The sequence below is a fragment of the Schistocerca nitens genome, chromosome 3, assembly GCF_023898315.1.
Source record: "Schistocerca nitens isolate TAMUIC-IGC-003100 chromosome 3, iqSchNite1.1, whole genome shotgun sequence".
NCBI lineage: Eukaryota > Metazoa > Arthropoda > Insecta > Orthoptera > Acrididae > Schistocerca > Schistocerca nitens.
The window spans coordinates 147,194,776-147,209,701 of NC_064616.1; the positions used below are offsets into that span (position 1 = coordinate 147,194,776).

General features: G+C 38.5%; 1 protein-coding gene across 4 annotated transcripts in view; it reads left to right on the forward strand.

The window, feature by feature from the left end:
* The first annotated feature begins 1,398 nt into the window (after window positions 1-1,398).
* Window positions 1,399-14,926, forward strand: part of LOC126248089 (PDZ domain-containing protein GIPC3) — a 262,442-nt gene continuing 248,914 nt past the window's right edge. For 3 of the 4 annotated variants that reach the window (XM_049948751.1, XM_049948753.1, XM_049948754.1), the window contains exon 1: window positions 2,082-2,649. In XM_049948751.1, the coding sequence (XP_049804708.1) occupies window positions 2,386-2,649 (264 nt within the window). In that variant the 5' untranslated portion in view covers window positions 2,082-2,385. Of the gene's footprint in view, window positions 1,418-2,081; window positions 2,650-14,926 lie in introns of those variants that run through there. The other variant, XM_049948755.1, reaches the window with a different exon arrangement.

Consider the following 14,926-nt stretch of genomic DNA (forward strand, 5'->3'; position numbering starts at 1 on the left):
CCATGTGGCCAACAAGATTTAGGTTTCCCGTAATTTCCCTAAATTGCCCCAGGCATATGCTGAGACAGTTCCTTCAATATGGACATGTTCAATTTCCTTCCCCTAACCAGAGATTGTGCTCTTGTCTGTCTCTAATGACCTCGTTATCAATGTGATGTTAAACTCTAATTTCCCTTTCTTTTTTCCATATCTGCCCTCCCCTCAGCAAATTATATGGAGGCCATTTCCTTCTAAAATATTTCACCATTCTGATACTCATTAGATAGTACGATCACTGGCTGAAGAATACATTTTGAGCTCTACCATAACTTCCTTTCCCTCTCAAACATGAGCATTTCCATCTCATTCATATCTTTACTCTCTTTTCAACCACTGACACACAATTCTGTAAGAAAAGCAATGCAATACATTCCCCTGCCTGATACACACCAACCTTGTGAGGTAGTGTAGTGGTTAGCACACTGGACTTGCAATCAGGATGATGACATGTCAAATCCTCATCTGGCCATCCAGGGAGCTTTAGGTTTTCTGTTATTTCCCTGAATAACTCCAGGAAAATATCAGGATGATTCCTTTGAAAAGTGTATGGCCAATTTCTGTCCCCTTTCTTCCATAAACCTTGTGCTGCATGTCTAATGACCATGCTCTTGATAGGACATTAATTTTTAATATTGCTCCCTTCCACCTGCCATCCACACACTGCATGTTTTGTAGTTTAAGAATGAATGTGTATATAATGTGCATGAAAATACTCGTTGAAGACTTGTCCATTATCTATTATATATTTTTTAATCACCTTGCACTTTTAGTATTTATGCAAAATATATGGCAAAGTGAAATTAAACAGGGCAGGAATACAATGTTAGGCTACACTACAGGAAAGTCTGTTGGAACCAGAAGTTGTATTTGGTATTCACGTTTGTTGGCTTTGTCAACTTACTATCAATTCATCACCTTCCAACCTATTCTAGACCTCAGAGTACGCTACAGATTAGTCTGTCACCACAACCATGAGTTCAGTGGGGGTCCAATATCACAGTCCAGCACAATGAAGAGAGTAGGTGGCTGATTAACACGGAAAGAATTATTAACTCTCATTCGGACACAAACTAAAAGTTAAAAAAAAAAAAAAAAATCCTTGACGATTCCTTTCGAAAAGAATTTCTCTATTAACTTCTTAAAAGTGCTTCACATATGTCATGCTACATTTTGTATCAGTTAAAGTTGCACAGTGTGTCCTCCCTGTTTACTTTTGGGTATTACATAATGCGGTGCTGTTAAAAAAAAAAAAAAAAAAAAATCTTCAGCAGCACCTCTCAAGAAATTACAAACCAAATAGTTAAAATGATTTGCGTTTACCGATAGTGAAAGTGACTCTTGAGCTCCGTCTTTATGTTATAGAACTTGAAAATACAATGTAAGTAGTAGTTCAGATGGCTTGTAAATCATTCTGAGGCAGTTTATTTTCTATTTTTAAAAGCATTTGTCGGATTATCACCATGTAAGGATTGCAACATAAAGAAGGTTGCTTCCTGACACGGAAGATAATAAGCAACGCGTGTGTGTGAATTTATTTAATTCCAATATGGAAAAATATATAACCTTAATTAATTATGAGCATATTCACAAAATTTGAGGGTTGATACGAATGACATGAAATATTTATTTTTTTCTGTTACAAATAACATTTAATTGTTACACAGCGAAGAATTCGAATAACATTTATGTTTTTTCTGCATAAAGATCACAAGTTATATAAAACCTGTAACATTTGCCACTACGTTACTACTATGTCCCAGCAATTTTTAATTAATGTTTAAAGAGTTTGTGTCTCGAAAAACTACCCCAAGAAATGTACCCACGAAATGTAACATAATAAATCTCGCATCCATTGCGTGCAATGCACTACTACGATTTGTGCGCCCGGACTCCTAGGAACACGCAATTTAGTGTCTGTGCTCATAGATGGCAGTAGAAGCTCTGTCGCGAAACCCCGAACTCGAAAGTAGTATCGATACAATTGTTGAAGTTCACGATCTGGCCAACAGTTGGAGCTCGCACATTTTCATCAGCTGCTACTGCGGGATTAATGTTTCCCCAGTGTACATCTGACAGCAGATTTGGTCTGTGGTTAGATGTTCGTTTGCGTAGATATGGACATCGGCATTTCTCTTTACGGATGTCTTATCATAAGATAGTGCACAATTCGAACAACGAAAGATACGACTGTGGCAGGATAAGATTAGTACTTTATCTCTTCGACAGTAAGAGCATTTTAAAAGCTAGAAGCTGATTTGTAGATCATTTAGCGGACAGTGGTGAATTCGTATGCGCATTGATTACTATTGTTTCTCTGTTTTATAAGTCCTAAAATTAAGCGTAAATATGCCGCTGTTCAAACCAAAAAATCCAAACAAGAAAGGACATTCAGTGGAAAGTAATAATGAGAATCAGAACGAAAGTGCGTTAGCTCAACAAAACGGAAACAGAGCGACCCAGAAGCCCGCGGATCCCAACGTTGGGAGACCCAAACTTGTGTTCCATTGTCAGCAAGCCCAGGGAAGTCCTACCGGACTTATTTCTGGTTTTTCTAACGTCAGGGAGCTCTACCAGAAGATTGCCGAGTGCTATGAATTCCCAGTCGAAGATGTAAGTAAATATTGCACTGTTCGCTTAAGCTTTCTATAGTTGGGAAATATTTATTTGCTGTTTATAGTAATGTAAGAAAGTACTGTGTTGCCGTCTGATTCTTCCACACCCTCCGCAAAGCGTCAGTTAACTATTACGAAATACTATGTTCGTTTCAAATGATTGTCACCATCATTATACGTGTAAATAGTTACAGTTAATTTTCAGATATGTAAGAAGTGGAATCTTCACCAGGGCAATAGACACGGCCTCCAGAAAATGTGTTACGGAATTAGCCAATACCAAATCTACTCACTATTTGTGTTCTCAAATCCTTCAATATTGTGCCACATAAGGATATCGTAGTACTACTTGTGCTCATGACCACACATTCATAAATGGTTTGCAATTCATATCATACGTAATTATTGTGTTAATACTTCAGATAGCAAATTTATACGATACTGGTACTTATTATCTACTATTAAAATATATGATAATTAATTTTGCTACTACACGTGAACTTTCACCAACTATTACGTCTAATCTTGGCCATTGTTGTACATGAGTGGAACCAGCAGTGTTTCGTGTAAGTGAGATTCGAAAACTTGTACGAATGTCGAGCAAAGAAGGAAAGCTAGCTCATAACTGGTTTCAAGTATTTTATCCCACATATTATGAAATACACCAAATTGTTTTAGCTGTGCGGCTGACAGTATTTAAAATATTTATCGGTCTTCAAACACAGCACACACATCTGATATGAATGCATCCGATTTAAGCTGTCAGAAAAGCAGCTTAACAACACATTAACGCAGTGGCGGATCCAGGATTTTGGTTTGGAAGGGGCTTGGTCCAGCTGAGGGGAGGCTTTATCAGCGTAAAACACTGAAAAAAGCATCAAAATTTTATTTTGTTCGTTTAACGCACTGCAAGTCTCCTCGAATAAGTTTTTTTTGCAAATTCTTCAATGATTTCGAAACGTCGTAGGCTGCCAGATATATCTCAATGATTACAAATAGCAGGCAGACGGTTAAACCCGTCTTAAGTCACCGTCACACAAAGGTACGATTATAATCGATTAAGCGAAAAGAGGCTGAGCTCCACACTACAAGTGGATACGGGTAATGCAGCGAGAATTTGTAACAGAATGTTTATATTTGGGAGAACTCATTTGCCTCTTGGCGCGTCTCTGCTGCTGTTTGGGGTATATGTTCCCTGTCTTTTCAAAGCTCCTTGCAAAGAGGTATTTCTACCTATAATGAGAGAGGATGAGGCAATTCACCGTTGCAAACACGTGCAGCTGCCACTACAGAATTGAGATTTTCTGTTTTACCATGACACTTGGCATATAGCTGAACAGGTCGAGAACTGAAGAGTGCTATGCTCTCGAAAAGCAAACCCTCAACTGTCCCAACACAAAATCGATGAAAGGAAGCAATAGCTTCATCTGAATCAAAACAAGACAGGACAGTATTCTCGAACTCGAAACAACCCAACAGAAAAGGAGAAAATACCACATTAATCAAAAAGCGTGTGTATGTATTAAACGTTTACTTTACCTGTAGAATTCCGTAGCATCTGGTGCTTCTATATACGAGCGATGAATTGAACGTTGGGCGGTTCTGGATGTCTGCACTGCAATGTCCAAAGGTTCTACAATACAACACGCCTCTTGGAAAATTTCTTGATGTTTAGTTTCTCTGTACCTTTCCAGTATTCTTGTAATGCTGTTACCATCTCACAGGAATGGTTAACATCTAATGCAACAGCCTGAAGTTGCTGTCAAATCGTAATAGTAATTTCAAATAGCGCTGCGGTTACCATCAAAGATAAGAGAAAGTGAAATCGTTGAATAGAAGCCAGAACACTTGCACTTTCCAACGATAGAGAAGTTTTGTCCATTTATTCAAGGAACTGTGCGATAGAGTCAAAGAGCTTTTTGAATTGAAGGAGTGCATCAGGCATTTCAAGCCAGCGTGTATCACTAACACCTTGCAACTTTTTCCGCTCTTGTGTGTTTCTCATGTTCCAAACTTTTTGCTGACTCACGCACAAATCTAAGTCTTAAACGATTTGATCGCTTAACGCAGTACCTTTCAAGTAATTGCAGACAGAAAGCATATGAAACTCTTCATGTAATGTACTACACTGAATTGTTCTCTACCACCGACGCCGAGTGTTTCGTCGCCAAGGACAGCATAATATTTTGCTTCTTTGACTTCGCTGAGTACCTTTCTCATCAATTAGTCACCTAATTCTGAGTTGTTTTGCCCAGATATATAACATTTCTCGGCGATGTCACAAAATGTTTTTGGAGAGGTGAATCACTTGAGTCAATGCGAAATTTTGAAATTGCTCGAAATTTTCCTTGGCCGATTTCATCACTTAATGAACCACCAGCCTGATGGCCTCTTAACACCATATTTTCACGACCACATAGTATGATCGTCTTTACTACGGAAATCAGCCACTCGCTGTTTGATTTAATCATTTTCTGTTTCTCAGTTGCGATTGAAAAATTGACAGTCTATTCAGGAGTTTCATTTAAACTTGTGATATCTGAATTTTTTAACGCCGCCGTGTTGTGGTAATCGGTAGCACAATAGCTTCTGAAGATTTATAGTGCTTTTTATGTACCCAGAAACAAAACAAAAAAGAAGAAGCACCACGAAGGAGTTAAGAAAACTGCTCAAAAACTGAAATTCATGCAGGTGTCAACGGAGAATGCAAAGTTGTGAACTTTGGCAGCCGATGGATGAATGTGTGATGCTGCAGACCAATTTCACTGTACAGCTGGCAAGTATGGTAAAGAGGGGGACATAGCGATACCAGGGCCACAAAAGATTTGCGAATTTCATTCCTTATACTCAGCTGGGCATAAACTATACGTCGCAGACAGGAGTGTAACAGTATTCGCAGATATTAGCATTTGAAAGAGGACGTATAGTTGGGCTCAAAGAAGCCAGTTGGAGCAATCGAGGAATCGCTCGACATTTGAATATGAGCGATGCCATTATTCGACGATGTTGGCAGAATGGATTAACCACGGCCGAACACAGCGTCAAGAAAGAATCGGTCGACCTAGACAGACGACCGAACATGAGGAAAGAGCACTCGCCACAGAGGCACTCAGAGCCCTTGATTCATCATCATCAGCGATCTGATGGGCAACTGGGGCTTCATTGACCACAAGTACCTTTAATAGGAAGTTCACAGAAGTGGAGCTGAGCTGATAGTGCTTCTAGCACTGACTGCCATTAACCTTGTATACCAACAAGCCCGTCTGCCGTGGTGTTGAGTACATCCTGCGTGGAATCTCATTGACTGGAGTAGAACTGTCTTCAGTTATGAGCCCCGCTTCGAACTGAGCCCTGATGATCAGCGGAGACCTGCCTGGGGATGCCCCAGACAACAGTGCAATACCAACGTGGCTGTCGCCCGCCATGCGGTCCCATAACCATGGGTGGTGGTCTTTGGTGCCATCTCAGTTCAGATCAGGACCTCTTTGGTTGTCATTCGCGGCACTCTTACAGCAAAGCGGTAGATCGACGATATTCAATATCCCATTTTGTTGTCTTTCATGGCAAGCTATCCTGGGTTTACATTTCAGCAAGATAATGCCTGTCTGCGCATGGTGAGAATTTCGGCTGCTTGTCTTCGTGCTTATTAAACCCAACAAGGTCGTCGGATATTCGCCAATTGAGAACGTTTCGAGCTTTAGGGGCAGGACCCTCCAACCAGTTTGGGATCTGGACGATCTAACGCCCCAATTATACAGAATTTGGTACAGTATCCCTCAGGAGGACACCCAACAGTTCTGTCAGTCTAAAGTGGACCTGTGACTAAAGATCCTAGAGACACAGAATGGTTGCCCCCACTATCTGAATCTGAAGATAGTACGCAAAACAAAAAAATTATGCACCTTACTGTTTTTTGTTATAGACTAGCTGAGAGTATTCCTTTAGCCTATTCGATCAAAACTTTGTTTCTCGTCCACCCTCTTGTCTACTTTGGATATTCATAATTTCGTTGTGGTTCTCAGACTCTTTCAGATGTTCATATTTTTCCACGTCACTGAGTGCTTTTCCTGTTACATCAAAACGATTTTCAGTTCAAGCAGTGTATGTACTGGCCACTCCCACAAGCACTGGTTTGGGCTGTGTAACAACGGCAAACAAAAACTGCAATTTGTACAGGAAGTAGAGAATCATACATAATCAGATCAGTCACTTACCAAAAACTAAAATAACTCCTTGGAACTACTCTACAGGGTTATTTAAAACTGGCCAATAATCCTTTAAGGGGCTAAAGTAATACTCAGAAGTCAATATGAACAGCTTTATGGGGGCGTCTTCGAAATCGCGAAAACAAGATCTATTCCCTAAAAAAATTCCCTACTTGACCAATATGTATGTAACAGCTGATTTTTGTCCGCGATTTCAAAGTTGGTCCTATATTAAAAGTTGTTCTTATTGATGAGCACTTTAACCCTTAAGAGATTATTCACCATTTTCGCTAAATAACGCGATATAAGACTATGAAATTTGCTGCAACGGCGGGCGCGCGAAGAAAACTAGTTTAAAAAGAATTAAAAACCGAACAAAACCCGATCATTGACTTTGTGTTACATTATTTATGTTAAATATTACTTCAATATGATCTTGTATTGTACAGAAACCAGATGGCAGTTATAAGGGTCGAGGGGCATGAAAGGGAAGCAGCGGTTGGGAAGGGAGTGAGACAGGGTTGTGGCCTCTCCCCGATGTTATTCAATCTATATTTTGAGCAAGCAGTAAAGGAAACAAAAGAAAAATTCTGAGCAGGTATTGAAATCCATGGAGACGAAATAAAAACTTTGAGGTTCGCCGATGACATTGTAATTCTGTCAGAGACAGCAAAGGACTTGGAAGAGCAGTTGTATGGAATGGACAGTGTCTTGAAAGGAGGATTTAAGATGAACATAAACAAAAGCAAAACGAGGATAATGGAATGTACTCGAATTAAGTCTGGCGATGCTGAGGGAATTAGATTAGGAAATGAGACACTTAAAGTAGTAAAGGAGTTTTGCTATTTGAGGAGCAAAATAACTGATGATGGTCGAAATAGAGATGATATAAAATGTAGACTGGCAATGGCAAGGAAAGCGTTTCCGAAGAAGAGAAATTTGTTAACATCGAGTATAGATTTAAGTGTCAGGAAGTGGTTTCTGGAAGTATTTTTATGGAATGTAGCAATGTATGGAAGTGAAACATGGACGATAAATAGTTTGGACAAGAAGAGAATAGAAGCTTTCGAAATGTGGTGCTACAGAAGAATGCTGAAGATTAGATGGGTAGATCACATAACTAATGAGGAGGTATTGAATAGAATTGGGGAGAAGAGGAGTTTGTGACACAACTTGACAAGAAGAAGGGACCGGTTGGTAAGACTTATTCTGAGGCATCAAGGGATCACAAATTTAGCATTGGAGGGCAGCGTGGAGGGTAAAAATCGTAGGGGGAGACCAAGAGATGAATACACTAAGCAGATTCAGAGGGATGTAGGTTGCAGTAAGTACTGGGAGATGAAGAAGCTTGCACAGGATAGAGTAGCATGAAGAGCAGCATCAAACCAGTTTCTTCGGAAACGCTTTCCTTGGCATTGCCAGTCTACAATTTATATCCTCTCTACTTCGACCTTCATCAGTTATTTTGCTCCCCAAATAGCAAAACTCATTTACTATTTTAAGCGTCTCATTTCCTAATCTAATTCCTGCAGCATCACCCGATTTAATTCGACTACATTCCATTATCCTCGTTTTGCTTCTGCTGATGTTCATCTTATATCCTCCTTTCAAGACACTGTCCATTCTGTTCAACTGCTCTTCCAGGTCCTTTGCTGTCTCTGACAGAATTACAATGTCATCGGCGAACCTCAAAGTTTTTATTTCTTCTCCATGGATTTTAATACCTACTCCGAATTTTTCTTTTGTCTCCTTTACTGCATGCTCAATATACAGATTGAATAACATCGGGGATAGGCTACAACCCTGTCTCACTCCCTTCCCAATCACTGCTTCCCTTTCATGCCCCTCGACTCTTATAACTGCCATCTGGTTTCTGTACAAATTGTAAATAGCCTTTCGCTCCCTGTATTTTACCCCTGCCACCTTCAGAATTTGAAAGAGAGTTTTCCAGTCAACATTGTCAAAAGCTTTCTGTAAGTCTACAAATGCTAGAAACGTAGGTTTGCCTTTTCGTAATCTAGCTTCTAAGATAAGTCGCAGGGTCAGTATTGCCTCACGTGTTCCAACATTTCTACGGAATCCAAACTGATCTTCCCCAAGGTCGGCTTCTACCAGTTTTTCCATTCGTCTGTAAAGAATTCGTGTTAGTATTTTGCATCCGTGGCTTATTAAACTGATAGTTCGGTAATTTTCACATCTGTCAACACCTGCTTACTTTGGGATTGGAATTATTATATTCTTCTTGAAGTCTGAAGGTATTTCGCCTGTCTCATTCATCTTGCTCACCAGATGGTAGAGTTTTGTTAGGCCTGGCTCTCCCAAGGCTGTCAGTAGTTCTAATGGAATGTTGTCTACTCCCGGGGCCTTGTTTCGACTTACGTCTTTCAGTGCTTTGTCAAACTCTTCACGCAGTATCATATCTCCCATTTCATCGTCATCTACATCCTCTTCCATTTCCATAATATTGTCATCAAGAACATCGCCCTTGTATAGACCCTCTATATACTCCTTCCACCTTTCTGCTTTCCCTTCTTTGGTAATTCAGTGTGACCGCCATTCTCAAAAGTACTGGTTTACTGGTTCATGATGTACAAGAGATGGAATACTCTACTGGCGAGGACTACATATCCTCTCCTTGGAGATTTACAAAAGTTTAATTGCAAGCATAATATCGTGTCGTTACCCTGAAGCCCAAGCCGTACCTGGCAAAGACTTTACACCGGATGTCTTGAGTGTGCTCATAGGATGGGGGAAAGTAACATATACTATTGACAAATCTAATTCCTGACGCAGCGTGAACGAAAGACGGAGTGGGGTATAATTTGCCAATAGCCGATCCAGGGTCCGTTTCTGGGATGGGGTAGGGGCTTAGGATGTGTTACTTACTCCTCCCACCCCTATATAACTTTCACTCAACACTACTTCTAACACATCACAGAGACGTGGGATTTTAATAGTGAGAACAATAAAATGTTTTTATAACAGTAATAATAATAATAATGGAAATAATTTGTGTGCATTAGTGGTTAGTACATCCCTTTAGCACAACTTCAAGAAAGTACAACTCAGTGAAATACATCATTTGAAAAACATATCTCTGCCAAGTTTAGAACTACATGCATCATACAAATGATTTAAGAAACATGATAACAGTTTTTCATAACTTTTATAGCGTCATAATTTACAACATATAAAGTCACTTGTCACTGCGATTGTGAACATAGGTCTACACGCTCTGTCTATACTAGTGTGTAGGAGGTATGATCTTTCTTTCCGCCTACGTCCGGGGAATTCAGTATTTCTGTTATTGTGTTTTCTTAATGGAGGGTCTTTCCCGATCTACCCTTTCTTACTCAACTTTCTATGGTTTGTCACCTTGACCTATAAACTCACGAATCACGTCGGACTTGTTGGCAGCCAGAGAATGCAGGTAATGTAGGTGTCCTATAATCATATTTTCAATAGAATTAGAGGGGTTGGCCAAAAATGTGGAGATACCGCGAGAAATGAATTCTTGAACGTAAGTGCAGATGCTAGTCTGCAGGTTTCCCTTTCGTATTTGACCACAAACGGCACGTGTGCGATGCTCTCAGTGCGTTGCAAGTGTCAGTATGGGTATCCAACATTCTATCTGGTAGGTACGTATAATGCATTTCCCCTTGATAAAAACAAAATATTTTCATTTGAGAGTCTTCTGATCAAGTTCAGTTATCAGTACAGGAAGTGACATTAATTCAAGATTAAATGCAGTACTGACTAAAATGCATCATGATAACTTCTAGTAAATTCTAGCCATATACTGGCACCAACTCAAAGAAAAATAAGCTGCTACTACTTTCCATGAGGTTGTCTGAGGGATGCTCCATTTGAGTTAATGACACTGCAGCCATAATAAATTATTCACATCACTGTATCAAAATAACCTTCCTCCATAATTATATCTGCCTATGTTTATCGGAGAACGATAATTATTCAGTGACAGTAGGGCAAAAACTCTTCAAAACACTAAGAATATTCACTATATCTGTATGTCATCATTTCTGAGGAGAATCTGTGCAATGTGATTTCAAATATTGTATATCATTTCGAGAAAGAAACGCGCTGATGTATGTGTTAGGACATCATTCCACAAATAACAACAATATTCATGTATTTATTAACATACAGATAAGAAGGTGTAGTATTTTAACTGTAATTCTTCACAGGTTTTCCTGTTATACCAGGTGTGATCGATTCATAATGATGAAATCTACTGTGCTAAATATTCTTATTGCTGTTACTACACAACCTAATGAATTTGTAATGAAATATTTTTTGCCGCGCGGAGTGGCCGCGCCCTTTGAGGCGCCATGTCACGGATTGCGCGGCCCCTCCTGTCGGAGGCTCGAGTCCTCCCTCGGGCATGAGTGTGTGTCTTGTTCTTAGCATAAGTTAGTTTAAGGTAGTTTAAACAGTGTGTAAGTCTAGGGACCGATGAGCTCAGCAGTTTGGCCCCTTAGGAATTCACACACATTTGAATAATTTTATATAAACTATAAGCTAAACGTATAGGAAATATTTTTGCTTGTGCAATAACATTACAAAATCGTTTACAACAAGTGTGTCTACATCTTTGCTTATGGGGCATGGGAAAATTGACTTCTTAAATGACTCTATACATGCTGCAATTAATATATTGCCCTTCATGATTCATAAGGGTTTGATACGTAGTATATTCCCAGATTCCTCAGTTAATACTGGTTATTGAAACTTCATAAATAGGTTTCTATTCAATGGTTGGTGCTATAAAATAGAACTGACCTTTTTAGAATTTTTGCATCGAAACTCGTATCAGTGATCATGACGCAGTTGTGACAACAATGACTACCAAAGCACAAAGGGCGACTACAATAAGCAGAAAGGCACATATGCCAGTAGTGTCATATCTCTGTGAGGAACTTGAAACTTTCAGCACAGGGCAGGAACATGTAGAGGAACTATGGCTCAAGTTTAAAAGAACAGTTGACCATGAACTGGGGAGATATGTACCCAGGAGAGCTGATCATAATGGAAGGGATCCTCCATGATATACAGTCAGTGAAAAAAACTTCCAAAGAAAGAGAGACTACTGCATAATAGGTGTAAAACAAAGCATAGGATTATAGATTCACAGATGCTGAATGAAACGTCTTTAGCTGTCAAGACTGCAACGCATCATGCCTTTAGTGACTACTGTAGCAGAATATAGCCAAATGATCTTTCACAAAACTCTAAGAAATTCTGGTTGTATGTAAACGCTATTAGTGTCCCTAGCGAAAGAGACAATAACTGACATTGAGAATAGCAAAACAAAAGCAATAATGCGTAACTCTGTTTTCAAATGTTCCTTCACAAACGAAAACCCAGGACTATGTCCAACTTCTATCCACGTACCACTGAAAAGATGAGTGAAATCAGTATTAGTGTTAGTGGTGTCGAGAAACAGCTGAAACTGAAATGAAATCTCTCTCATATTCTATATTGAATTTGCAGCTGAGTTAGCCTCTCTTCTAACTATAATCTATCCTAGATCCCTCGAACAAAAAATCGTGCGCAGTAGATGGAAGAAGCACAAGTAACTCTCGTCTGCGAGAAGGGTAGTATAAGTGATACATAAAACTCGTATTTTTGACTTCAGTTTAATGTAGAATCTTAGAACACATTCTAAACTGAAACATAATAAGTTAATATGAACAGAATGACCCTCTCCATACCAATCAGCACGTATTCCGAGAGCATCAGTCATGTGAAACCCAACTTGAACTTTTCTCAGATAACATACGAAAAGCTCTGGAAAAAGGCAGTCAGGTAGTTGCAGTATTTCTTGATTTCTCAAAAGGATTTGACTCAGTACCACACATACACATATTGTCAAAAGTTCAATCATATGGGAAATCTAGTGACATTTGTGACTGGATTGAGAACTTTTTGGTAAGGAGGACACAGCATGTTATCTTGGATGGAGAGTTTGAACTCAGAATATGTCCTAAAATCCTACAGTTGATTGATGTCAAGGATATGAGACAATAGGTTCGTGGATCACTTCTGCTACTGTTCTTGTAGGGAGATGTAACTTCCGCCTTCTTCCAAGTATTGGGCACAGTTTTTTGTTTGGGGTATGTATTGAATGTTATAGCTAAAAGGGTAGATAACTTGGGCATAAATTCTGTAGAGAATCAGATAGGGATTCAAAAGGACCCTGTAGTTTAGTTCAGTTTTAGTGGCTTTAACTGTTTCTAAACACCAAGGGGGCATTGGTATTATAATATAGCAAGCTATAACCACCCCAAATAACGTGATTACTCTTTTGTTAACATTTATTTTCTCCTGCTTATTTTTCATCTTTCATCTACATAGTGCATATATAATTAAGTACCTGACTTTTTTAAAACTTTAATCAGACTATGTGTGTTTATTATTCACACAATAGTTTTCAATAAGAATATCCCAATATTGCTTTTACTTGTGCTGGAAACCATGTTAATAAATTGTAATTGATAATTGACATTATTACTCTAGCAGGTAATGCTAATTTGGACTGAGCTAATATGTAGTTTTAGAAACACTGCCACCACTCAGTCAAAAGCCAGGAACACAGACATATTTTAATTTACCTGAAGCTAGGTAATTTAGTAGAGAATTAGAATTAAAGTTCAAGAACACTCAAATCTTCTATTGCAGATTTAGCCATATTGCTTGTTAGATTCCACCTTCTAACACTACCAGTAAATCACCGATTCTTTAGAGAATCGAACTACCATGTATAAAACAATTTGAGATGTCTGATTACTTAAAGTGTTAAATATTTGATGTTAAGCATGTAATTGAGAAAAATTTTGAAAAATGTTTAAAATTATGGTTAACGTTTTTTGGAAGTCGCTAAGTGTTCTCATTATGAAATACTGTATGAGTATATTGTGGACATTTGTGCTCCATTTCAAGCAAAAGTTATTTTTTATGCGTCTCAGTGTTTATGACATCATATGTCCTGAACTGTTTGTCGTACAGTGATGTACTTTTACAGGTGTATTCAGTGGTATATATGGATAGTGCCTGCAAACAGTGTTGTGAATAGAACTGACAGTAAAGAAGTAATAAAATAAACCTTTGTCTGATGCTGAAGTTTTACTGCATGAATAGTGAAAATTTAGTAACTGATAAACTTTTTGCCTTTCATCATTTCGTGGAGAGTGTCAGAAAGAACTGTTTTGCAAAAGTTTGAAATTTTATGTAAAGCTTGTTGGAAGTTGCTAAGTGCCCTCAAGTGGATGAATAAAGTCCAGGTATTTGTGCACCATAAATTATGCTGCCTCAAGACAAACACACAGTTCCTAACTGTAATATTTGTCATATTTTGTTAAACTTTTAACATAAGATTACATCTGTTAATAAGTGGATTGTGCAAGCATTTTAAATTCAGTCAGAAATGAAATATTTGTTGCCAAAGCCATCAGAGAGGCAATTTGCAACTGGTTCTGGGTGCCCGGGGTACTCGTGTAGTAATATTGATACTTTTGTTACCCTAATCATTTTGTACCAAATGGCACTCTTCATTCGTTGATTAAGCCATAAATAAGAATTTGCATTAATTATTGTAATTTTCAATATGACAACAGTTCTCGTAAGTGAATTATTCCTAACAGATGTTTACAAAATAGCTCCATAATCTTCTGCATTTTACTAACCCACCATATATTTTGTAAACTAAATTACTGTTGTAACATATAATTCATCTAAATTAAACGAACCCAACCCAGTAGTTTTTCTAACCATTATGTAATTTCTGTAATACTAAAATGTTCACATGACAGTCCGTTAGTGGCAAGTTCATGTAACAAGTCTGCACAGAAAAGTCCATGTTTAGCTAGCAGCACTTATGTAACAAGTCTGTGTAAGGTCTCAGTAAGAAGTACACTTTCGTCACCATTATACGCACTCTCAGGGTACCTGCATGTCTTACGTAATACATCAAATTCAATTACTGACTGTTATTACCTTTTATGAAATTTTCCGTTGAGCAAAAATGTGGATAAGTTGGACTTCACCCATGTA